Source organism: Cydia pomonella, chromosome 8 (assembly GCF_033807575.1).
Source record: "Cydia pomonella isolate Wapato2018A chromosome 8, ilCydPomo1, whole genome shotgun sequence".
Lineage (NCBI taxonomy): Eukaryota > Metazoa > Arthropoda > Insecta > Lepidoptera > Tortricidae > Cydia > Cydia pomonella.
In genome coordinates this window covers 18155702-18181811 of record NC_084710.1, presented here as the reverse complement: position 1 = coordinate 18181811, position 26110 = coordinate 18155702, and the positions used below count along the sequence as shown (strand labels likewise).

The window sequence follows — 26110 nt, the reverse complement described above, 5'->3', positions numbered from 1 at the left end:
ATCGGGATACCTTTTTTAAATGTAGAGAAATCTCTAAAATTCACGTCCTATATATATATATATATATATATATATATATATATATATATATATATATATATCTTTTACAGTCTAAATTATTCTACATATAGAACTATCACTTTTTGTTTTGTTAAGCTGTTACAGAATGGTAGATACTTTTGAAGCGTTGTTTGATCCGCTATGTATCCGTTCATGACGTTCATCCGTAAAACCTGCCCTGCCCATCGTAGGCATTTAATCATTAATAGTCAATAATATCAATAAATACGATTAATATACGTGCAAATGCGACTATTTAAACGTGTTCGACCATAAAAAGTACATGATCAGGGAAAGATTATGGTGACCTAGTTTTATTTACTGTCTTAGCTGAATCCACTAACAGCTGGCATATAATTCTCTCCTGAATTGCTTTAGATACCTATTAGGACTGGTACTGCCTGTTTACAGTACTCGTTCCGTATCACATTATGACTCGTTAAAAAAACTGGTCGCGAGCGGCCTACTTTCGTGCAGAGCCGCGATGTCATCGTATAAGCCGGATATGAACAAGTTCACACAAATAAGTTTTTACTCTCTTTCGCCGACTAACGAAGAAGGGAGAGTAATGTTTTAGAATGCCGATGTGTTTTGATATTTTTCCTTTGACATGTTCTAACGGCAAGAAAAACCGTAATTTTAGTACCTAATATTTTGACTACTTACGTACCCGTTTAATCCAAATCGGTTCACCTGTTGCGATGGCAATATGGCGACGATTACACCTTTATTAAGATTTATGAAAAGGCAACAAGCATGTAGGTATAAACTTGAAGCCCCCTGAACTTTTCAGTAAATCCGCCTGGCAACTTTCGGATCACCTTTCAATATTGCCATAGCATTGTGATATGGAAGGGACCTAGTTACGCAACGTTGTGAAAGTTGGCAATTGGGTTACGCTGTGCGCGTGCGACTACGCTGCGAAGCCTGCCACTGCTGTGCCGGCAGGGTTAAGGTTCTGCATAGGGGCTACCTGTGGTATTGTATAAATATATGGTGTATTTTCAACCCTTAGGCAAACTCGGCGAGATAATTGTGTAGGTGTAGGTTATACAGAACAACAACCTACCCCTGTAATCGTATAATAAAATGTTGGTTGTCTCGTAGAAAACATCGCGGCATTGGATGTAACGACGAAATGTATGAAACAGACAAATTCTTTTTTCCACATTTCGGGGTTGATCACGTAGAATTGTTCAGCATGGCCTTTATGTGTCCTTCACCTTGCGAAGTAATGACTAAGGGTTAAAAAAAACAACTTGTAAAGTAGGTATAGATTTTTAAAAATATTTTTTAACTATTCAGGATGTAACAAAAATAGTGGGGGGTATCAATCGATGGTGGGGGTCCGTTTAAGGACATATTCGGTATCGTATTCTGATTAGGAAAAGTATAGGTATATATATTTTCGACGCAATTTTGTTTTCTATGGGCCAGGTCGTCCAATGTCGGCCAACCCCCACACCGATCCCCACTATTTTTGTTACATTCTGTATAAACTTCATGGCGCTTGCACATTCTCCTTTATTAGGCAAGTTGTATAACTACGCTTTATTAGGCAAGTTGTATAGCTACTCAATACATGACTAACCTTTTTGGTAAATATACGAGTAGGTAACATCTAATACTTAATAAGTTGATAATCCTCCCTGTTATCTAAATAAGTAGTCGAGCAAGTATCCGGCTTCATACACCCTGCAAAAACAAAAATTTACAAATACTTATAATATTAACAATTGTATCAAATATTTGAAAGTCAATAAAAAATATACCATGCAAGTTTATACAAAACTGTGTAATAATGTCCTATAATATTTATTTATTTAAAAAAAAAACCGAGAATCGGCCATGTATGTTCAAAAATCAGGTAACATTTCACGAAATGGTCGACAGCGTAAATAATTCGCTTTCGTGTTCCTCGCGACATTGCTCTTGACCTACTAAACGTGTGAAGGTTCTCCGCTCAGGATTGTGACATAGAACGTATATTTAACATAACGCGTAGAATTTATACTAGTATGGGTATTTTAAATTAAATTAAACGTGAGAAAAAGTTCATAGAGAGAATTAGAAATTAAAAAAGTGTTGAGTAACTACATCTAAAGATAGGTCGGTAACAGGCACACATTGTATTGTTTCCAGTATATAAAATGATACAATGTAATTTGCGTTAAGAAACGATTAGTAGGTTAATATGTATACTTTTGGTCATTGTGCGAACTTGGTTAAAACATGATACTATTACTTTATTAGTAATAGTATCATCTTTAACCAAGTTGTTATATTAACATTTACGCTCCCACATTTCCTAAATAAATATACCTAAATCGCAAAGTCTACACCCACCTACACCCCACGCATTTAAATTTCTCTTTCATAGGCCTAGACAGCCAAGCGAAGCGCAAGGGCACTACCTACAATTTCTCGAAGCGCTTCGTCGTTTTCTCGAACCCTCATAACATAACTTAGGTTTGGATTATACCAGATAAACAAAATTCTCGAGATATGATGTCAATAGTGGACTTATTAAACATGTAAAGTGTCAATTGCATAACTTATACTTTAGATTTTATCGACATCTAAAAAACTCCGAGTTTAAGTTGTGTTCTGAGTTTGTGAGGTTAGGGCGTATGTAGAGATTAGCTCGGCTCTATATGAGATCTGATAACTTCTTGGCAGTGCGAGCCATTATGGTCTCGTCTTGGCAACATTTTACACAAAAATGTTTTTAATGGGATACAAAATTACAAATATAATAACAATAAATTTAGTTTTTTCGGACTATAAATATCAGGTCATGAATAAGTAGATATCCAAAAGGCAATCTTGGACAAATATGACCTAATTAGTCTCAAACCCAAACTATCCCCCTTATTCATAAACGTGTACTAAAGTTACGATGCCGCTGATCATCGTTTGTCCCTTTCCGACGTATTGGTATGATGGAAAGGGACAAACGATTATTAGCGGCATCGTAACTTTAGTTCACGTTTATGAATAAGGGGGTATATGTATTACTCTAACTAAATGGCCCAACAAATTACATTAAAACCAACAACCAAACCAACCAACAGTTAAAGTCGGCGACTGTAGCTAGTAGGTACCAATGTACCAAATTGGTAAATAAGTTTCGACAAGCTACATAGATATAAGAAAGTAGGTAAATGCAACAATACCTAGTTTAGTAGTTTACCTACATTACATATTATTCTACAATTATCTATACGATCAAAATACCCACGGGCCACGATGTTCTTACTTCCTTAATTACGTATTAATTAATTACTTTAATTACGTACATCTGGCGAGCTTCTTGCCCAATATTTAAAAGGAGAAAGGAAACTTTTTACGTTTATACCCAATTAACATTATCTTTTTCAATTTTAATGAAATTAATTTTAGCCTAGACTAGACTTAAATACACGGTGTTTTGTTTTAACGAGCGATATTTTGATATATCAAAAAATAATGTTCAATTCACGCCCGCGTAAATTGTAAACAAGCTGTCTTGAAATGTGTTACCATGGAAACATACCTGCCTAGCCGAGATGAGATGACAACCGACACAACGGTACATAGAAAACGCCAATCGAACAGACTTGTAATTTTTCATTTCTTTTTTTTATGATATAGGAGGCAAACGGGCAGACCAATCGCTTTACTGCAACACCAGATGGGTTGTATTGTAAGTGCGTTGATGACATTTAAGATGGAAATTCGCTATTTTCTTGATGGTTTTATCATGTTACAGATTGTTCAATAAATACAGTATCTGAACGTATAGCAATTACTTAAACCTGTTAATGTTTAGGGCATACTGAGCAACTTTTACTATGGGACCAGCAGCCCTGAAATCGCGATAAAAAAAATACTGCTTCATACATTTTGCTGGTCTGATGTTGAACATTTCTATGAGAGTATAATTTTTTTTCGCAATTTCGGGGTTGATCCCATAGTAAAAGTTGCCCAGTATGACCTAAACGTTAACGGGTTTGAGTAATTGTTTTACGTTCAGATACATACTGTATACAATAATACAGTGAGCACCTTGCTGCATTAGACTTATGTTTTTTAACGATCCCTGTTCTGGATAGGTGGCATCACACTGATGCGGTTTCTTAACGCGACGCCAATATATATATATATCTTAATCGATCTTGCCTTACATTAGAACCCCGGTCTCTGAACCGAACCCGCGGGCCAAATCGGGCCCACGGGATTTTGCCAAACGGATCCCAGGCTCCAGGAGTTCAGCATTAATTGAGAGTGGAACTGTTCCTAACAGCAACAACTAAACTCCCCCGCCCGATAGTGGCCCGCGCGAAAGTTTCTGAGGTGCAATATGGCCCTCAGGTAAAAAAGTTTGGAGACCCCTGCGTAGAAGATTAACAAGTTAGTATACTTGTACAGCGCAGTCAATATAGGTATGGTACGCTGCTGCGATTGCCGCGTAGCTGTAATATTCCTTTAATTACCATTAAGATCTCGTTAGTACATAAAATTCTTATATTATATAAGCAAAAGATATGCAGATCAGACTTTTGTAATACCGAGGTAGGTTCTCAATACCGAGTCATATACCACCGTCGCCCATAACAGCCCCGGCCCACCGTAACATTAGTTCGCACATGTGCTAGGTCTATTATGATGCCTGGCGGAGCCGCGACACGGCTTTGACCCGCCGGATTTGGGTCAAGAGGAATCGATTATGCCTCCACGTGGACGTGCAGTGTTATGTAATGCATCCAGCACTAAATAAAAGAGGCAAGGTCACTTTAGCGTTTAAACTTACATTGTCGCGACTTATTCAGCAGAGACGAGGAAAAAGGCAATAATGGGTCATACATACATTTTTTTATATGCTTAACGCGGTCGTGTCTTTCCGGTCGGTAGACATCGCAAAGGTGAAAGAATCAAAAGTTCTTTTACGCTGCACTCTTGTGTAAGTATAATTTTTTTCAGTAGTTTCGCTTTTCTTATTAAAGTCTCAAGTATGACTTTAATAAGAAAAGCATGATGTTTAAATATATTTCACTCGGGTCGTTAACTTTTATTTATTTATTTATTGTTCACAGAAGAGACCTTTTTCTTAAAAATATTGTGACATTAATACGAGTAGATTACTTAGACGGGCGGGCGTTTAAAATTATTCTCATCTTTTCTCAGAATATTGGCGGACGAATTTTGCTTTTATTTCTCCAACATGCTAAAAAGATTTCTGATCCTCTTAAAGTTGCTAATTTTATCCTCATTATTTTCTCAATACCGAGAAAAACAAGACAAGTAGCTTTATGTAATTCGCTGTCTTATGAAAATAGGTCAAGTTTATTTCGTTAGCAATTATGATTTTCTATTTGCTTTTAAATTTGTTTCTTTATCATAAGAATAGCATTTTCCATCCATGTAGAGTAGGGCATTAATCAGTGTCGGTAAATTCGGAAACCGCCAAATCTCTGTCGGTCAGGCGGAAATTTTGGTCGGAATAAATAGAAAATGTCTCATTGTCCTCCACTACAAACACACGAGTACATCAAAGCAGACTTTTCCGACCACGATGCCGGAAGACTGATTGAAATGCATAATTAACACAATTACACAATATTGAAAGTCTGTCACAAGTTTACTGCCAAGGAACTGACGAGCGAGCAGCCAAGCTCCGGCAGTGAAAGTTGCTCCTGCCGGTACCATACGTTGTTTACTTATGGGCTTGTGAAACGGATTGATGGATAACTAGTTTAGGGAAGAGTAGGTGCAATTTTGCTTAATAAGGTCTCTAGCTCGGTGTCTAACCTATAAGTATTAGGTACTTTAGTAAAACTGGAATGTGCATTTCCTTAAAAGACATTATAGATAGAATTGTAATAGTAATCACTTTATTATTGTACCGACAACACAGGCAAAAAAAAAGGACTTTAGGTACAATTGCGAACTTTTAATCCCTATAAGAGAACTCTTCCAGCTACCTTCTCCTGTAGAAAGTGTATTCTTTCTTCTTTTCAAACTTGTCTATTACCAATGAGATAAACTTAAGCACACAACACGACAAAAACAAGTACCTACGTTTTATTTACTTAGATAGCGCTACCGCGTTGTTAATATGAGCAGTGCTCGTAAAACTATAATAGTTTTGAGGCAAATACTTTAATAATCGTATTCCAAGGTAAAGGTTAAACTCGTAGAAGGTTAACACGAGCATTACAGAGAATTTAAGGAAATTTCATCTAAATAAGTCACGAAAGACTTGCAGGGGTTTCAACGATGAGACTATGACTCATAACACATGTGACTCGGACTTAATAAAGCTCGGCATTTCCGATCATGTTTCATCTTCAATTCTGCGAATTCTACACCTTTTTTAATAATCTTTATTAAATGATTATTTTCTTCTCGCTAATATTAGCGAACCCACTAAACCAGACTATAAAAATTAAATTGCATTCTCCCTAGTATAGTGTAGGAAATGAAGCAAGTCGTTGTATGGAGACCCATGCATTAATTTATCAGTCGATGAAATTTTGCTTGGTTATTGTATAGTATGAGTCGAAACTAACATATAAATATCCAAAAAAAAAACACTTCTAAGTTAGGTATTTATACGTAAAAATATAAATCTGTTTATATTTTTAACCGAGTAATTCCTCTGTCCAAAATTATTTTACCAAATAAGTTATTTGTATCAGTATGTAATACTAGAAAAAAATCTAAAAATTTTGTCAAACATGTGATTTTTTTTAAATGATAATTCCTTTTTTTTGACGCTCATTTTCATCGGAAAATTGCTCTGTCATTTTTTTCTTCTTATATGATCTTAGAATATAATTTGGCGTAGTGGGTAAGAATATCCAAAAAAAAAATACATACCCAAATGTATGTATTTTACAACTATTAAAAACTGAGAGTGGAAAATTTCTCAGCCTGTATTCTTTTTAAATATATACTAAGTAGTCACGTATACACTTAAATTCAAAATATCCAAAAGAAATATCATCCAGAACACCGAAATTTTTGAAGCGAAGATAAATCCATCCCGCGGTTACGCAATAATGTACCGTCTTCCCTTAGCAGTTAAGCGCAGATTAGTGGCCTTGTGCTACTAGTACGACCCGACCGCGTGACCCGCAGTCCACACTTAAGAAGGGAGTTGTCGTTGTCACTGATGTGTGAGTCTTTACACTACATTTAGTGATTTTTGCGTTTTCTTTGTACCGAATAATATATACCTACGCAGTTTTATATAACATTGATTAGAATAATATCACGCTAAAGACGTTAATAACAACCGACGTCAAAAACAACTAGGTTCTAGAATTTTTGCCACGTAATAAAGATTACCTACTTATTGTATGCTTATCGTTAATAAATTGCGATATCTTAAAACTTAACCGTCGAGATCTTTAAAACTACTGAACCAGTTTTGATGAAACTTGTACTATAAGGTTTAAAGGTCCCTTTTTTCAGTTTTTCTTAAATAACTCATAAACGGTGGCCCATAGCAAAAAATGTTCTTTAACGTAAATAATATATATTAAATTGCCTTATCGAAAGATTCAGTGCACTTTTTCGCTAGGATCAACATTTAAAAAATATTAAAGCGGGAAAGTTAGTTAAAATCAATTTTATGGTCCATTTTACTATATTTTCGTGAATAACCCATAAATAGCAAAAACCTTGTAAAACGTAAATAATTTACACATTTTTTTTACAAAAAAGATTCAGTAAACTTTTTGAGAGTATCAATATTTAAAAAGATATTAAAGGGGGAAAGTCAATTAAAATCAATTCTAAGGTTCCTTTGATTTCGTTTTTCGTAAATAATTTGTAAAGTATGATCCATAGCAAAAAATCTCTCAAACATAAATATTAACCATAATTTTTTCTACAGGAAAGATATATGAAACTTTTCGCTAGGATCAACATTTAAAAAGATACTAAAGAGGGAATATTTATACTAATCAATTTTAAAGTCACTTCTTAGTTTTTCGTAAATAACTCTTAAACGGCAGCTCATAACAAAACAGGTTCTTATACATAAATAATTAACATAATATTTCCTACAAAAAACATACAGAACACTTTTCTCCAGGATCAATATTTAAAACAATATTAAAGGGGGAAAGTAAATCACAAACAATTTACAAGTCCCTATTTTTTTTTGTTTTTCGTAAATAACTCGTAAACAGTGGCCCAATGCAAAAAGTTCTTTATACATTAATAATAGAAATGTAATTTTGTACAACAAAAGTTCCGTAAATTTTTTCGCTAGGATCAATATTTAATGAGATATTAAAATTCATTATAATCAGCAGGGGTCGTACAAAAAGTGCGGATGACGTCAAACCACTTATAGGATGATTTCAAATAGTATTTTTTGTCAATCAGATGAACAATAAATTGACTTCGTTATTGTTTAGCTATTGTATCTTCACGATTATATTTAGCTAAAATTTATATTAAATGTCATCTTTACTCGAATATTGTGGCAATTTTCCGTTTTTGGAGGTACGTGACAAACACGTATACTGCTCTTGCTGTAATCAAGATATACCAACGAAGGTAAGCAATATTAAAAGACATTTGGAGACAACCAAACATGTCGGAAACGTAGAAAAAAAAAGGGCAAAGTGAATTTAATATGAACCTTACAAATTTTATGATAGCAGCAAACATACCCTGGGTGCAACTACAAAATGAAAACTTCCGTAATTTCATAAAAAAATGCATGGATGGTGAATATACAAAAACAGTTACCATAATTTTTGTCGGACAAAAATAGTCATCTATGCATAATTTCATTAAATAATAAGTATAATAACAAATTATCTTTTTTTATTTTTACTAATCTTACCTACTGTTCCCACTTTTGACTACTAAACCTATTTATCTGAGGATCCCACAGACTTGTTCTAATTTCAAATAATTATACCATATGGTAACAAGTTTCGTGCAATTTATTTTATTCACTACATCACCCTACCACCTGTATTATTAATTCCATGGATTTATTTACAATTATTTTGTTACGTCATTAATACTACTTTGTTACTACATGTCACACGGAAGTTTAAATACAAACTCAAACATCATCCTGTGTGCAAGATTACGTCATTTTTACGTCATCCGCATTTTTTGTCCGACCCCTGATTATGACCTATAGCAATATATATATATATATATATATATATAAACAATTATAATAAAAATTTCTACAAAAGACATGCGGAACATTTTTCCCTATTTTTCGCTTTAGTATCTTTTTAAATATTCATCCTAGCGAAAAGTGTGCTACATATTTCTTATAGAAAATTTTATGTTAAGTACTTATTTATGTATGAGACATTTTTTTGCTATGGGTCATACTTTAGAAATTATTTACAAAAACTAAAGAAAAGGAACCTTAGAATTAATTGGTTTTATTAACTTTCCCGCTTTAATATATTTTTAAATATTGATCCTAGTGAAAAAGTGGACTGAATTTTTCTTGTACGAAATTTTATTTAGATGATTTGCGTGAAAGAACATTTTTTGATATGGGCCACCGTTTACGAGTTATTTAAGATAAACTAAAAAAGGGCCATTTAAAGCTAGCAGCCGCGTCGATGCAATTGTCTCACGTGCGCTCCGAGCGATATCATTGTCGCTGGTTACGTTTAGAATTATAGTTTGGCATGCTATGACAGAAATATGTATATTTATATGTATTTCTGTTGCCGCTATAACAACAAATACTAAAAAGTACGGAACCCTCGGTGGGCGAGTCCGACTCGCACTTGTCCGGTTTTTTAGTCAAAGAGGAGCAAAGTTACTTACAATGAATCCTCAGGTCTCTTTTTTTAGTTTTTCGTAAATAATTTGTAAAGTATGACCTATAGCAAAAAATATATATGTGTATATAAACAATTATAATAAAAAATTCTACAAAAGACATGCGGAACACTTTTCCCTAAGATCAATATTTATTAAGCTTTTAAAGCGAGAAACACAAATAATGTGCAGAATTGATTAAAATTAACTTTCGCCGTTTAATATCTCAATAATATTGATCCTAAAGAAAAAGTGTAAGAAATCTTTTTTCCAGAAAATTTTATGTTAAGTATTTATGTTTAACATTCTTATTGCACTGGAGCACCGTTTAAGAGTTATTTACAAACAACTAAAAAAGTACCTATGAATTGATTTACCCCCTATAATATCTTCTTAAATATTGATCCTAGAGAAAAGTGATCGAATTATTTTTTGTAGGAAATATTATGTGCATTCTTTATGTATAAGAATGTGTTTTGCTACGGGCTACCGTTTACGAGTTACTTACGAAAACTAAAAAGGGTTTTTAAAATTGATTATTATTAACATTCCCGCATTAGTATCTTTTTAAATATTCATCCTAGCGAAAAGTGTGCTAGATATTTCTTATAAAAATTTTTATGTTACTTATATATTTATGTATAAGACATTTTTTTGCTATGGGTCATACTTTACAAATTATTTACGAAAACTAAAGAAAATGAACCTTAGAATTGGTTTTATTAACTTTTCCTTTTTAATATATTTTTAAATATTGATCCTTTCACAAAGTGTACTGAATCTTTTTTGTAGAAGTTTTGTGTAGATTATTTACATTTTACAGCGTTTATTGCTAATTGCTACCGTTTACGAAAATATAGAAAAATGGACAAGAAAATTGATTTTAATTATTTTTCTCGCTTTAATATCTTTTTAAATATTGATCCTAGTAAAAAGTGTACTGAATTTTTCTTGTAGGAAATGTTATATAGATGATTTGCGTGATAGATCATTTTTTGATATGGGCCACCGTTCACGAGTTATTTAAGATAAACTAAAAAAGGGACATTTAAACCCTCCCTCCCCCGTACACAATAGCGCCACCACCATCTATCAGTACTTTCAGTATGTTATTTATCTACAACTATGCCAAAATTCGCTTATACACGAATTATTTCCCCGTTTTTTCCTTCGTTTGGTGGCCTAATACGTACGACTCGAATTGAATAAAATGAATTTAAGAATATAAATATTTAAATTAGACATATCGCATAACCTACCTACTTCATTTGTAGGTACGGTAGAGACTATACTTACGGTAGGTACTACACAGACAGGCAGGCATTAGGCAGGTCAAAAAAGAAACATGTAGCAATATTTTTATAAACAGTAACCTATGCACCTAGGCGATACGCGAACGAATAGAGAAGTAGCAAGCTGCCACCGCCGCGCCGGGCAGGCGCGGCGCGCGCGCTGGCGGCGGCCGGTACCGCTCCCGCACCCCGCTTGTACACCCCGCTCCCTACACACTGCTCCCGATATGTTAAGTTTTTAATACGCTCGTTATTTTTTTGGATGTTTTTATAGTTGGATGGAAATAAAACTGTGATCTTAATTCAATAAATAAAATGGATAGAGAAATTTGTCACAGCGAGTAAAAAGGCAATTTCTGAAAATAGTATAGTTACATGGATTTTTATTAGATTTTCATTTTGTAGCTATAAAACGGCAATAAAATGGCATTTCAGTGAAAAAATTAGATGGAGTAATTTTCCGGTCCAAGACACGTTCAAAAATTATATTTTATTAATATTGGTATTTCTGCTGGGATATTTTTTTGGATATTTCATATATTGTTGTAATACGTTACATGAATATGTCTGGTGAAGAAAGTTTGAACGGAGCATTTTTCCGTAAAAAGATATTAACGATTTAATACTTTAGGTATTTACTTAAATCCTATTATTATTATTCGTTGGAAATTAAGACAATACTTTTTATTTATTGATACTTTATCATACTGTAAAGTTTTTTCTGGCAGAGGAATTACAGCGGGGTCCACTACCTTTATTTCCTATACTAAGTATCCTTACTGGGGAATTTTAACTAAATATGGGTCTGCTACTTTGGACAAAACTGCAGACTAGTGAATCTAGTGAGGATCGCGTTTGTGTATCTCGAATTTTAAGCATCCATCTCCAAAACTCACGGGGTTTCGACTAATATAATAATAAACTATCGACTTAATAATACACCAGACACTACTGAATAAAGTTCCGTAGAATATTAAAAAAAATCAAATTTTTACAGGACATATGGTGCTACTTTGAAGCGCTGGTGGCCTAGCGGTAAGAGCGTGCGACAATCTGGAAGTCGCGGATCCCCGGCTCGTACCAATGAGTTTTTAGGAATTTATGTGCGAAATATCATTAATATTTACCAGTCGCTTTTCGGTAAAAGAAAACATCATGAGGAAATCGGACTTATCCCAATAAGGCCTAGTTTTGCCTCTGGGTTGGAAGGTCAGATGACAGTCGCTTTCGTAAAAACTAGTGCCTACGCCAATTCTGGGGAAAAATGCCGGGACAACGCGAGGAAAAAAGGAGACATATGGTGCTACTTTACCGCTCCGGTGCGGTTAGTAGCGGTGCGGCTACTTTACTGTAAAACGTTGTACAGTACACGTGCAAAAAGGTAATTCGCAACTCGTCCTTTGGTCGTGTTTTATTTTATCTCCACTCGTTGCGTATTTCCTATTTTTCGCACTTGCATAGTACCTTTATTATCTGATGTTTACAGGATTAATATAAAACGCAGGTACTTAATCGAACCTAATGAACCTACGACGCAACCACATACCAAAGAATCGTTTCTTTCTAGAGCTCTGTAAAAACTTTGTTCACGGAGCACTTGTGGGATCACTTCGGTCTTGGGTTATTATAGAGAAGTTAAGTTTTTTTCGTAACATCCGACTCATTATTAAATTACAGAATCCTATAATACTTCCATCTTTTGAAGCTCAACACTTACCAGCTTACCGTGGAAACGGTAACACGAACGAAAGTAGGCTCCGCGATCACCCACGATTACATGACTGCGTGCGCGCGCGCCGGCAAAAAATCGCGCGCGACCGGTTTGATACATAGGTATACAGAGTACCGTGGCCCGAGGCCGGCCGTTCAACGGAGCACTTCAGCTCCATATTGAATGTGGTTTACAATCTGAGACGCTTGCGAGGAATGAATATGGAGATAATTCTAGATGAGACGATAGTTCTAGAAGAGAAAAATAAGGAGATACTTTTAATTATATCTGTTTACCGTCAAGAAGAGTATTTATTTAATCGGATAGAAATCATCATTTGTAAATATATAAGGGCTTGTGCACAAATCACGTGAGGTTTTTTGGGCTACTTTATTACTCCCCCCTCCCCCTTGGTGATATTTGGTAAGATTAGCATCTTTTTTCTTATTTATTAAGATAGGTAATATAACAAAATTTTGTTTTTACTTTTATTCACTTTATCTAGAAAGCAGTAAAAGTTGAAAGAATCGAAATGTAAACAGGTTAGTGTGTGCTGCTTTTTAAAGGACACCTGCAATACGTGCTACACAACAGGCGGAGTTTAAACTTAAACATCTTCATTTAACTTCTTTATCCTTCCAACTTCCTCATCATCATCATTAGTTAAGAGCTTTGCTCTTGTCAGTGGAGTAATTGCCAATCCTTTCTTTCCTGGGCCAGTCTTTTGATTTGCTCTTACGATGCATTTCTTTTTCACTTGGCTGAGATAGGTGATATCCAGCTTCCTACCTAATAAATATTTTTTCATACCTCGTACGTCGTATTATCGTCTGGCGGATCGAGCACCTAATTTGCACGTTGGGTCGATTTATCGATGATCGCCGATCGCTCATCCGTGCTTGATGCCCGCGGCGTTCCGCGACATATACGTGTGAAAAGTGTTCAAGTCTCGTTATTTTCCCCAGCCGGAAAAAAATCTCAACACTGAATGCCTGTATAAAGGACATAACACATTAGTCTATTTGTGTCTTCAGTTATGAAGAGATAATATAATTTCACAGCAGGCATTTTAGGAAAAAACTCCGAGCTCCGCGTGGAGTTACGCGTTCGTTTTACGTAGGTAAATACGAAGAAGAATGTTGCGGTTTTAATTTAACGGTTATTCACCTGTGAAATGGAAATGGATTACATCTCAAGCTGCAAACCCTTGTCTTTGTGCTAATTTTAAAATACTTTGATTTTTTTAAGTCTCATTTAAAAATGAACAATTTGGTATCGTAAAACTTTAGATCTTCCGTGCCTAAATGACAGTACCAAATAAGATGATATTTAATTTTGAACAGTAATCTACCTTAACTAGAATAGTTTCTCTAGCTACATTTGTGTTTATAAATAGAATCTTAATCGACCTCCGACCTACGCAAATAGGTTGGTACTAAGTTATTAATTACTTGAGCAAATACGTGATATAACAGGAGTAATTATAACATTAAGAAATACCTATTTAACTGTTCTTGACCTTGATTTTTCAATATTTTAAGGAAGATATAGGTTTCATAATAACCAATCACCTAATAATTAAAAAAATATTTTTGCTCCAGGTCAACCGGTAACAAAAATACTTGAGACCGTCCCTAGTTTCTTCAGTGATAAGGGAGGATATATTAATCTTAATAGATATATCGCTGTTATCCACGACTTCATCTGTGTGGATTGATTTCCCGAAACACACTTTCAACCCCTTTTTAACCATATTAAGGGTTGAATTTTCAAAAGCACTAAAATTATTTTTCGTACTTTCTAATATTTCCTCTTCCTACTAATTTCAAGTCCCTACTAAAATCGTTCCAGTTACAAACCTTACTACCCAATAGAGTGGGGGATGAATGATCATAAACGCTGTAATTATTATTCACGTATTGTATGAAAATGTCTTATTACGAGGTTTCAACACCTAACTTAATATAAAACTTGATCTCCATACAAACTTTCATCCCCTTTTTAAGCTTTTTTTTTTTTTAGCCTTTAAGGGGCTAAAATAGCTTCTTATCTCTTGTACACTTTATAAATGCAACCTAGTGTGCAAATTTCAACTTTCCAGAGTTTATAGTTTCGGCTCTGCGTTGATAAATCAGTGAGTCAGTCCGGGCACGTGCATTTATGTACAGTAGAGTCTCGATAACGTAATAACCTCTATAAGTTAATGAAGAGCCCAAAACCTCTCTATCTTAAAGTAAGAAACCTCTACAACTTATACAAATAATTTGAGTATCTCATTTGAGCACCTCAGCAACTTAAAGTTGTGTTTTGAAGACCTCTACAACTTAGAGAATTGATTAGATTAATTTGAAATATATGTAATCACAAGGTTCTGTTGAGAAATTGGTTTTTATTGCGTTCACGTGTTGACCAGATGGCTAAAAGTTTGAATTGTAGAATCGATCATTGTTTCTATTGAAGCTCTACCTGAGGCCTAAGTACTGTAACTTGTTTGGGTCATTCGTTTCTAGCCATTGACATATATCTGACAGGCCTTACGGGCACTAAGAATGGTGCTAGTTCAGTGGTGTCACTCACGAATTCGAGCCAATCGTGCAGTCTATCGCAACTAGTTGCGCCCAATCGCACGCGTTATACGAACTCATCAACCAATCGCGTTGTGGCGTTAGACTGCACGATTGGCTCGAATTCGTGTGCGTGACACCGCTGTACTGACCCCATTCTTATTGCCCGTAAGGCCCGTCCTCAAATATATGTCAATGTTTCTAGCCGTTCCCCGTGAAGTACATATTCCTAGTGAAATAAATTCAAAACGAAAATTAATAATTCTACAAATTAATTACCATTTAAGTACTGAAATTTGGCGTTTTTTGTGTAAATTAAATAAAATGTATTAAAATAATCGTAAGTTTGTAACTTTAAATCTAAGATAAAGTATATTATAATCTTCATAAATTAACATTTTGTACTTATAGTTAACGCAGTAGGTAACCGATTCATACCCAAATCGTATTTAAACGAACCTCTCTAAGCAAAAATATGAGCCAATAAAAACTCCCTAACTTAAACCCATAGTAAGTTAAAAACTCGATAACTCAAAGTTTTTAATGTTTCCCTTGAACTTTAAGTTATAGAGATTCTACTATATATATATATATATATATACATATATATAAAAAAAACCGGACGAGTGCGAGTCGGACTCGCCCACCGAGGGCTCCGTACTTTTTAGTATTTGTTATAGCGGTTCATAAGATACAGCCTGGTGACAGACGGACGGACGGATAGCGGAGTCTTAGTAATAGGGTTAGGGTTCCCTAATTAGCGATCGGTGTTACTTTCTAAAAACTATTTTACTCCTTAACTAGTAGACCTCTGATGCCCGCGCGGGTTCGTACCTGGTGCAGAGGTTGGCCATCGCTATCCAGCGCGGTAACGCGGCAAGTGTGATGGGCACCTTTGCACCCGGTGCAGCCCACGGAGGTCTTTTAGAATAAGTTAGTAGTTTATTTATATATTATTGTTTTGTGTGTATTGATACTCTTTTATAAGTTTGTCATAAATAAAAATTTGTGTTTTACTCCGGGTTTTACTGATACATTGAGTTTCCTTTTATGAAACTGGCAATTCTGTCAAGTGCCAAACCTGTGTTCTTCAGTATTGATCTAGATATATTTATAAAACTAGCCGTGGTAGTTGCCGAGCTCTTACAATCTAAAAATAAACAAGAAAATACAACGTTGTTTACTTAAAATGCGGTTACTATGAAAGGATCAACTTGTCAGCAACGGGATTTTTAATGATTTTTTTTCTGCGTATCCCAACGTGGTAGATACAAATATAACTTCTTTAGGTATAACGAAAGCTAAGTGCGGCTAAATTACTGAAAGTTAAGTGTCTTTATCCTTCTTCACTTACACTATTCCTTCTTCTTGTTGGCCTTTCTCCATCCTATTGATATTGGCCTCCTTTATCTACATATATGACTTATAAAAGTACCTCAGTGACTTACTTAGAGAATAAAGACCATTATTTAAATACTGACCAATCTCCATCGGTCACGCCAAATCAAACAGCCGCTATAATTACTTGCGTCAAAGCGATAACATCAATGAATGAATAAAGCTGAGCGCAATTGAGCCAGCTGTGCTGTTCGGGTCCTGAGCGTGAGTCGCCTCGCCCTCATTTCGCAAGCGAATGTCAGGATCAAGGTCGGTAGATTGCGCATACTATATTTCCTAACATTGATTACGAAATTGACAGCAAGAATATGCATGCCGTAACGTTTTTGTTAGTTTACAATAAGCTGTTTTTATTAAGTACTTTTTATTCTTATTAAAGCGCATCCTGTACAGTAAGCACTGATAGTAGCGGATGAAACAGCGCACGAAAATTATCAGGTATTTGGGAATACCTACTTTTTCAAATAGGGATATATCTCTTGGAGTTCGCGTTCATAAGTATCTGTCAGAGTCCGATTTTTCTACGTTTAGAGAGATATCCCTTTTTGTTAAATTAGGTATTAAGAGTTTTGAAGATACTTTTAACGCTATAAGTATTTGATGCTGACTGACCATCCATCAAAGAATCCTTCAAAAAATGTAATTGTTTCTTAAGCAGATAATGTTTTACTTACCATCAAGATATTTAAACATCCCACGCTGTCTAGCAGAATGTTTATAGAGCAAGGTTCTAGTACCCACACTTCATTTAAAGTAGAAATAAAAAGCTTGAAACAAATGAAATGTTGTATTTCAGCGAAAAAGGTGTGGAATGAACCAATTATCAAACATTACACCAGCTGTCGAGAGCTTTAAAACGTTTTACGTCCCGTACGAGAGTTTACACCATATAAATATCCTAAAGTTGACTATGCTGAAGTAATGTAAGTTGTTTTAATGAGGGCTACCCAGTGGGCTACCGTTTTTGTGATCACCAGTTGGCGCCACTGCAGATGGTGGTCCAGAAAAAGAGCTGTCAAATTTATGTTATGCTTATTTAAAAAATAACACTTAATAACAATGAATAAATAATAATTCAGCGTATACGTCCCACTGCTGCGCACAGGCCTCCTCTCATGTGCGGAAAAAAAATACGTTCTAATATACACAAAAGTATTTAATAGATGTGTCCCGCCAAGTTTCTTGTCGGTCCTTATTGGGATACCCTCCTCCAATTGAGGGGGGATTTAAATCTTCTCGGGTCAGAGGTGTAGGGTTAGAGCCGCCCGTGTAGCTTTATTTGACGTTCATAAGCGCATTGTAATATGCCTACTTGAATAATAAAATATCTTTATCTACACTCATATCATAAATCCTCTATGATGCCTTCAAAATCCGTAAATAATGGCCAACATTACGATAAACTGTTTTGTTACAACAAATTTCTTATCTGTGATAATGTAGTTATAGCTTCATAACTATATCAAAATCGATTTGGTTATGCATTCAAATTTGGAACATCTCTGAAAAAAAAAGCAATTCGGTTTGACCTCTATTCTAATATCAGTCGAGATTCCTTTTTGTTCGAAATGAAATGTCAATTGCATACAATTTTGACATATCTCGCATGTTAGTTTGTATCGAATGATACGGAAATAGGCCCCCCGACTCGTTTGTCTCTGAATTAAAAAAAAAAAACATGCGTGAAAAAAGTTTTCATTTACCGCCATTTGACGTACAGTTTATCTTTTAATTAGTTTTAAGTATAAAATGAATATGTTTTGTTATTTTTAAGGTAACTATGGCAAAAATTTCGTGTAAAATAAGCGATAAAAATATTTCGGTGACGCCACCACATATCCGCCAAGAGAGCAACGATGCCCTAACAGAGGCTGTAATTTGGGTTAGTGAATATTTCATAGAAAGTTTATAATATGTGTGTAGATAAAATAGTGTATGTAACTGTACATAATTGGGCATTAAAACACTCGTGTGATCTTTTTAAGAAACTCACTTCGTTCGTTTCTTAAACCCACCCTCGTGTATTTTAACGCCTTTTATTATGTAGCAGTCAAATAAACTACTATTATATTTAATATGCCGTATATAAACCTGTTTAATTTTATATATATTTTAGTTGGCACTTTAAAAAAAAAATACCACAATTATGAATAAGGAGTAAAAATTCACGATAAAAAAGCTTGTAACCCCCAAAAGTACTATGTATTTGACATTTTGGAAGACCTCCGTCTACACTAGCGCCCCTAGCGGTGAAATTAAACGCATTAGTCCTCGTTAAAAGGATGCAATTTGCTGCGTAAACCAGCAAATCAGCATATTTCAAACTCAGACTTTAACAATTACATACTCGTAGTTATATAATAAGCTATTTCAACTCATTCACTGCGTGGTTGCGTTCATAGCAATTCGTACGCCGTAATACCTAGCAATCAACTCAATATGTAGAGAAAACTGTTCGTATCACTTCGCGCTTCAGTATATAGGTACTTCGAATGCAATGAATGAGTTAATAAAGCATAAGTACTTACGTAATATGATTGACATTTGTTTGGCGTAAACCCCGTTGATTCTTCAAATCGTTTTCAGCTCGGACTTCTCCCAAACTCGATATTACCGTGATACAAGCAATTTCCAACCGAAATAGATGCAACGATTATTTACCGAGTTTTGATATGGCTCGTACACGAGTTTGATTCAGTTATTGGCGATAAGATGACGAACCTCAATCAAAAGTACAGTTATATAGTGATTGATCAAATCATATCAGAATTATGGTCGTCATGCAAATAAATTATGGACGGTTAACGTGTGAATGAGCCATTTTCTTATCTGCCAAATTAATTAATGAGGATGGTGCGGTGACATCACACTTTCGACTTCCTGAGAACATCATAACAGGACTTTGTCAGGAACTGAAACTTAATCAAATGATAATTTTATAATCTGACACAATAACTCGTTATTGTCGTTCTTTCTCTCGTCATGTCACGTTATTTAATTTAAAAATACCTGATTAAGTAGAACGATTGACCTAAGTTGTTGGGTCACCTAACGTTAAGGTACACTCGATGAAAAGTTTTTATACACACACTACAGTTTCTAGTGTTTCTACATTACTTCGTGTTTTTCTCGCTTACAATTAATTAATCACACAAATCTTTATACGGCTCCGTTTATACTTAATATAGTGACTGAAACTAACTTAAATGAGTAAAAATAAGTTCACAACTAGGTAGGTCCATACAGTTACTTTGAGCCGTTAAAGGGCGATATACGAAACAATAGGTGGCACACTAAATGCAAGTTAATAACATATTATACTCACATCGCTACAACAATTGTCTTCCATTTAACTGTGGCATTTGATGACCTAATCAACCTTTTTACTAAAAAAACACTCCACAGCTAAATACTCTACTAAATGCCGCGGTTAAGTGGTAGACCCACGACACACGAAATTATATTTAAAATTCATATCTTATTTAAACATTTTCTTTAAAACATAGAAATTAATTATGAATTATCTCATATATTTCTTGTGACGTTTTCGTTTGACATGACTACATTTAAAGCAGTTTTAGTTTAATTGACTTCAATTAAACACATATATGTAAACGTAACCAACAAAGTCAAAACTTGCGAGTATCTTCCCCGTAACTTATGCAATGTGCAAGTTTTGAGTATTATATATGTAGGTACGGACAAAGGTATAGGCGCGTTTGTCCCAAGTCATTATGAAACCCTTTCTATGTGACGCTGTGCCATAAGCCATAACCAAAAGTTTTGGAGCTAGCATAATTTCGACTATAAAAGAAAAATTGTGCTACGCGCGCGCAACATATGCGTCTTTAGGTTATAATTATAAGTATGTTTTTTTTTACATTCCAGGGGCCCAGTTCGACTCGGAAACATGGCAGAAGATAAGAAAGTATTATGGACGGTAATATTATGTCAGGAGCACTAAATGCCGATAAAATTCACAACCAGAAATTAGGTTCAACTAGTGTGCTTTCGTCAAAAACAAAAGAGACTACCCAAGACGTTATTAAAAGACACATAAGTTAGGTACTCAATGACTAGAACTGAATTCGATAATGATGCGTCCGTTTGTTATCCTTCGCTGACTCCGCGGAGCGGCGCCGCGCCGCCGCGTACACCGCGAGCTTCGAAGGCGACGGCAGACTCGAATCCCGGGGCCGCACGAGGGACTCGCGGGACTCGGCCGCGGGCAGCGAGGCCGACGTCGGCACGGAGGGGAGCTTGCGCACGGTGTCGTAGGGAAGTGGTGAGCTGCGAGAGGCCGTGGAAGCTATTGAGCCCGAGCCGTCAGAGTCCTGAAAAGTATAGTTTTAAACACAACGAATTTTTGAGGAAAGATCAGATTTGGCCATATACTAACCACCGTATCTTAATGCCTGTACTTGTCTTTAAATGCACTTAATTGATGTGCTATTTAAATCACCGATTTAAACTAGAAAGCTCTCTTGTGACACAAACAAATTCAATATTGACGAGTAAAACGGCTGGCTCAGGTAATTCCTTTTCCTTTCCTTTTATTTAGTAATAATAGTTTACTAAATGAAATGAAAGGAAAGACATGACGATATCGATTATAGATGACGACTTATTCGCTCAGTCACGGCTCTAAATGTCGATCGAAACATGACGTCAAACGATATTCGACCCAAATAGTTTGAGTGACCCTCACACCACGGGTCAGTGCAGTGCCCCGTGGTGTGTGCTTAATTTGCTGTCGTCAAGTGTTAGTTTCACAAAAATTTGAAACTAAACAAAGGATCATACAATTCATTACATTAAATAGTAGGTGTGGTATACATCAAGGTCTAGTTATCACTCGAATCGCTGCAAAACCATTTTATTGCAGACACGCCAATAAGATTGCCTTCGCGCGTTATTCGATAAAAAGCTAATTTCCGGTGTACATAGTTAAATTGTGTATCGAACGCTTGAGAAGCCTGTAATTTCATTGATTTATTGAATCAGACCAACTGCGCTATTAATATACTTATGGTCCCTATATTCTACGGCGCAGATACAGTATACCTACAGTAATTTAGTTAATTTTTAATTAGATGACGTTGACTAACGCTACAAAAAGTAATATTTAAAAATCAAGCAATGTAAACTGGCTAGCATATCGTGTTTATATCCGACTTAACGTTATTACATTCGTACCTTGTTAATATGGGACGAATGATTTGTGCCAATCTAGTCAGCTGCAGGTATGTATGTGCATGTTGTTTACCGGACGTTTCAATTCAATCACTGAGATTGCTTCCGAAATGAATGCGAGCCGGGCATGTGGGCCTTATCTTATCTTAATCTGTTTTGCCTACGGAATGCAGCAGTGAATGACCGCGCCACGTGATTTTATTGATTGTTTATACACATGCGTTTCGTGCATTTGCATGTCTAATCAATTGCAGGTATGAGAAGGAATTTCCTAGAATTGTGGAATAGGCCACATACCTTCCTTTTGTCACTGTATTCCAGCCCCTCGTACCTTCATGGTTCTAGCCGAGGGTAGGTATTCTTGGTGGATGCGGCAGAATAGACGGTGGAAGCGGAAGGCTGAATGAACGGGTTTGCTATGAGACCCTGCTATGTCTCTCAAGCAGGACATACCTTCCTGTTGTTCGTGTGTTCCAAGCGGTCGTATCTCGTGGTCCTGGCCGAGGGTTTCCTTGGTGGACGCGGCAGGGCAGACGGCGGGGGCGGAAGGCTGGATGAACGGGTTTGCTGCGAGGCCCGGCCCTGTCTCTCAAGCAGCAAGGCTTCCTCGCCGCGGCCATTAGTGCCGCGAGCTCCAACCGTGCCCAAGCCGGGGAAGCAGCAGAGGCCGCGCTGTAAACATAGGAATAAGAAGAAAGTAGAGATTGAACTAGCTATCTCATCATTTGCCTGGACTGTGAGCTCTTCCCTATAGTACCTTGGCACCGATATTCATAACTAAATTGCGAGATCGGAAATTTCTTTAGATTCTTCAGTCTTCATCAAAAATCTTAAAATTGAATATAAGACGAGCGAATATTCCATTGCTAGGGATAGGTAGAATTTATTGGAGTTGATTCTGCATTTACGAGTAAATTAAGCATAAGTTTACTTTTCTTGTATTGTACTCATTAAATAGGTACCTAACAAACTGTTAAATGAAACTTCATGGAACTCAAACATATGATAAACAGTTTCACTAAACATCTTCTCGAACTAAGCAACAATGATTAGGAAACGTTATCGTGTTAATCTACCACAATGGAACAATGGGAGCACAGTCAAACACAAACTCAATTAAAAGTAATTAGTAATTCTTACCTCATTACGGAAGCGACGAAGAAAGTTATAACACGGTCACTTTGATTATGGCGCGGAGTTAAATAGGCTTTATATTGTGGTATTTATCTATTTATACATCTTATGCCGGAATAATTGCTTTCTTTTTCTGTTTTTTTACTTCTTTAAGCCGAAATAATTTCTTTTGTGTTGTTTAAAATTAATTTTTAATTTATACAAAACAATTTTCAACGGATACATACACATCTGAACGTACTTGTTTGTAGTTTTAAATTCAAGGTTTAATATCTACCAGGTTTATTTTGGCAGTAAACGTGTCGGCTCGATAGGCACCCATTGTGCTGATCGGGGTACTCTGCTTTATGTATTTCCGAAAGTACTAACAAAATAGATGAACGCGGGAATCATCTTTTTTTTTGCAATTATACTGTCCCGTGAGCCAGGGTATAACAGTAACACAGATAGTAAAAAATGCTCTGTCAAATGGTCATATAACTAGTTATAACCACAAAATACCAGCTGGATGCAAAATCCCATATAGATAGTCATGGTGTGTGACCGAGGCGTCGTACCATGGCAAATAAGTAGATTCACCCGCGGTACTTTGACATTTGAGTTTCGTTTTCGTTGCGCATAGAGCAGGGGAAATCCCGTTCTGAAATTCTCGAGAATTTTATAGTGTCGAAAGAACCGGTACTGAACACCCGGTACCGGTACTCGCCAGTACATTTTAGCAGTAGGTTACGCGTAGTAGTGCGGCCCCACCGGGACCAGAAACACAGGAAGCCCAAGGAAAGGTGGACCGATGAGATAGTGGCTACAGCTGGCAAATATTGGCCACAGAAGGCCAAGGATAGAAATACTTGGCGAAAACTGGAGGAGGCCTTCACCCAAAGAGGGGTCTTTACGAGTAAACTTAAAACATAAAGAAACTTTATATCTATTTAAGATATACTGTAATCTCGCAGTGAATCAATAAAGGCTTTTTATTTTATTTATTTTTACTCGTAGTAGTAGTGTAGTACTTTAGATCGGGGAATTAAATAACATTTAATAATGTTGCTATGATAAACACACACATTTGGATAAGAATAGGCAAAGTCCCAAAATGTAGAGGACCATAGTGATTTCTTGATAAAAAAAATATACAGAAATTAGTCATTTCTTAAAAATAATCCTATGATTTCCTAAATGAAATTATTTTTACCGGAATCGGTACTGCATGCCCTATGCCCAAATTGCGCTGAAACGTTTGGAACATAACTTTAGCTAAAACTCGAAGCGATCACATTGTTGTAGTAGCGTTATATCAAACTGGGTCACTGGCATATAATAGGTTTGTGTCAGCTCGGAACAAAAGCACACATTAATGTATGTTAATAAAGCTCACACGGTGTATAAAATAAACTCCGATTTGCGTATTATTGCGTGAAAGGGTCATTCTGGATAATGGAACTTTCTCAAGACCCTGGGTTCAAACATCTTTCGATGGAGTACAATCTAGGTTAGGAAGCCATAAAGAAAACCACAACAAACAAAACATGATTTTTATTCTAATACATGCGTTTTATAAAAATACGACAAAATACAGTGATTACAAAATATCTTATAAAAATATTTTATTATATACAATCTAGCATTAGTAAAATATTAGTATCTAAAATAATTCTTATTTTAAGCCTCTTAAGCGATGCTTCCTCTTTAGATAAGGCGAATTTATTGTACCAATTATTTTACAATCTGATTGACTCACTCGGTTTTGCTTACATACCATAATTTTAGCTTTAAAATGTTAAAGGCAAAAAAGGTATCAAACAAAAGTTAAATCACTCAAAACTATAGGTGTTACATCTTACGGCTAGGGAAATAAATAAATATTTTTTTCACGACAACTTAGTTTTGATGAGATGAGCCGAGGACGACATGACCAATTTTCTTTATAATTTTATGAACAGTCCCCATCAGACAGCGGCCAAGGTGCACAAAAATATCTGAACATGCATTTTAAAGTCTTGATGAGGCTTTGTTCAGATATTTGTGAGCATTTTGGCCGCTCCGATATATATATGATGGTGACTGAACATCGTGTAATCATAGCAATGTCACTAACTCAACACTAATGATATTGTTATGAAGATTATAGATTTTTTATTATCGACCTTGGATCACCTCACATTAAATTGTAACCCAAAGTTTCATATCAATACGATAATCTTAAATAAAAAAAACCCACGCATGTTAACTTAATTTACAAAAACACGAGTCCAAAATACAACAATGTTATTCTAACTTTGGCATAATTTTGTGACAACACGCTTTTGTTCAGACAACTCGAATACACCTAAAATAAAGTTTGCCATGGCGTACAGATCTGGCAAACTTCGCTATATAACTTAGTTGCCAATACAAAGCATGGCTAAAGCATAAGGTCTGCTGGGGCAAGTTCGCCAATTATTCTCTAAAAATATAATAAGTAGGAGACGTGACGCACGTACTTCATTCAAGCTATGCGTGCCCACGGTGGAAGTGCATTAGGCGGTTTGTACATTGATGCCGCAATTGGATATACGGGTCTACCACATTTCAGAAAAAGGTCACTTCTGTGACAAAGCATCAAAAGTTAACGACCCGGATATTTATGTGTCCCGCCTGTAAAGGGCGCAGTAGAAAAAATTACTTTTGATTATCTTAACTTTGCGATGTCTACAGGAAAGACGCGAACGAGTTAAGCATACAATCAAATATGTATGACCCATAACGCTGTCTCGCTTGCACACCGTCACCGCATCCGGTTGCGGCACCATTGTGATAACCGCGACACTCGTAAAACTTACCTGCTTTGTTTGATGGTACAGTCGACGTCAAAGATAACATGTCTGTTTAAACTTTTTGCACCTTAGGGCCACCCCTAGCGTCTTTTGAGCGCTACTCAGCGCTATAGAAAATGGCGTCGCTGCGCAGTTGACCGACGT

The 26110-nt window shown here is 35.8% G+C and overlaps 2 protein-coding genes across 2 annotated transcripts in view; both read right to left on the bottom strand.

Annotated features, from left to right (window-relative positions):
* LOC133520763 (GTP-binding protein SAR1b) overlaps positions 1-26110 on the bottom strand; it is a 356904-nt gene that overhangs the window by 164293 nt on the left and 166501 nt on the right. The window lies entirely within an intron of this gene.
* LOC133520323 (uncharacterized) lies at positions 18959-23164 on the bottom strand. The gene is made up of 3 exons (XM_061854696.1): positions 23160-23164; positions 22473-22776; positions 18959-21160 (listed from the first exon to the last, which is right to left on the bottom strand). The coding sequence occupies exons 1-3, from the start codon at positions 23162-23164 to the stop codon at positions 20903-20905; spliced, it is 567 nt and encodes a 188-aa protein (XP_061710680.1). The 3' UTR covers positions 18959-20902.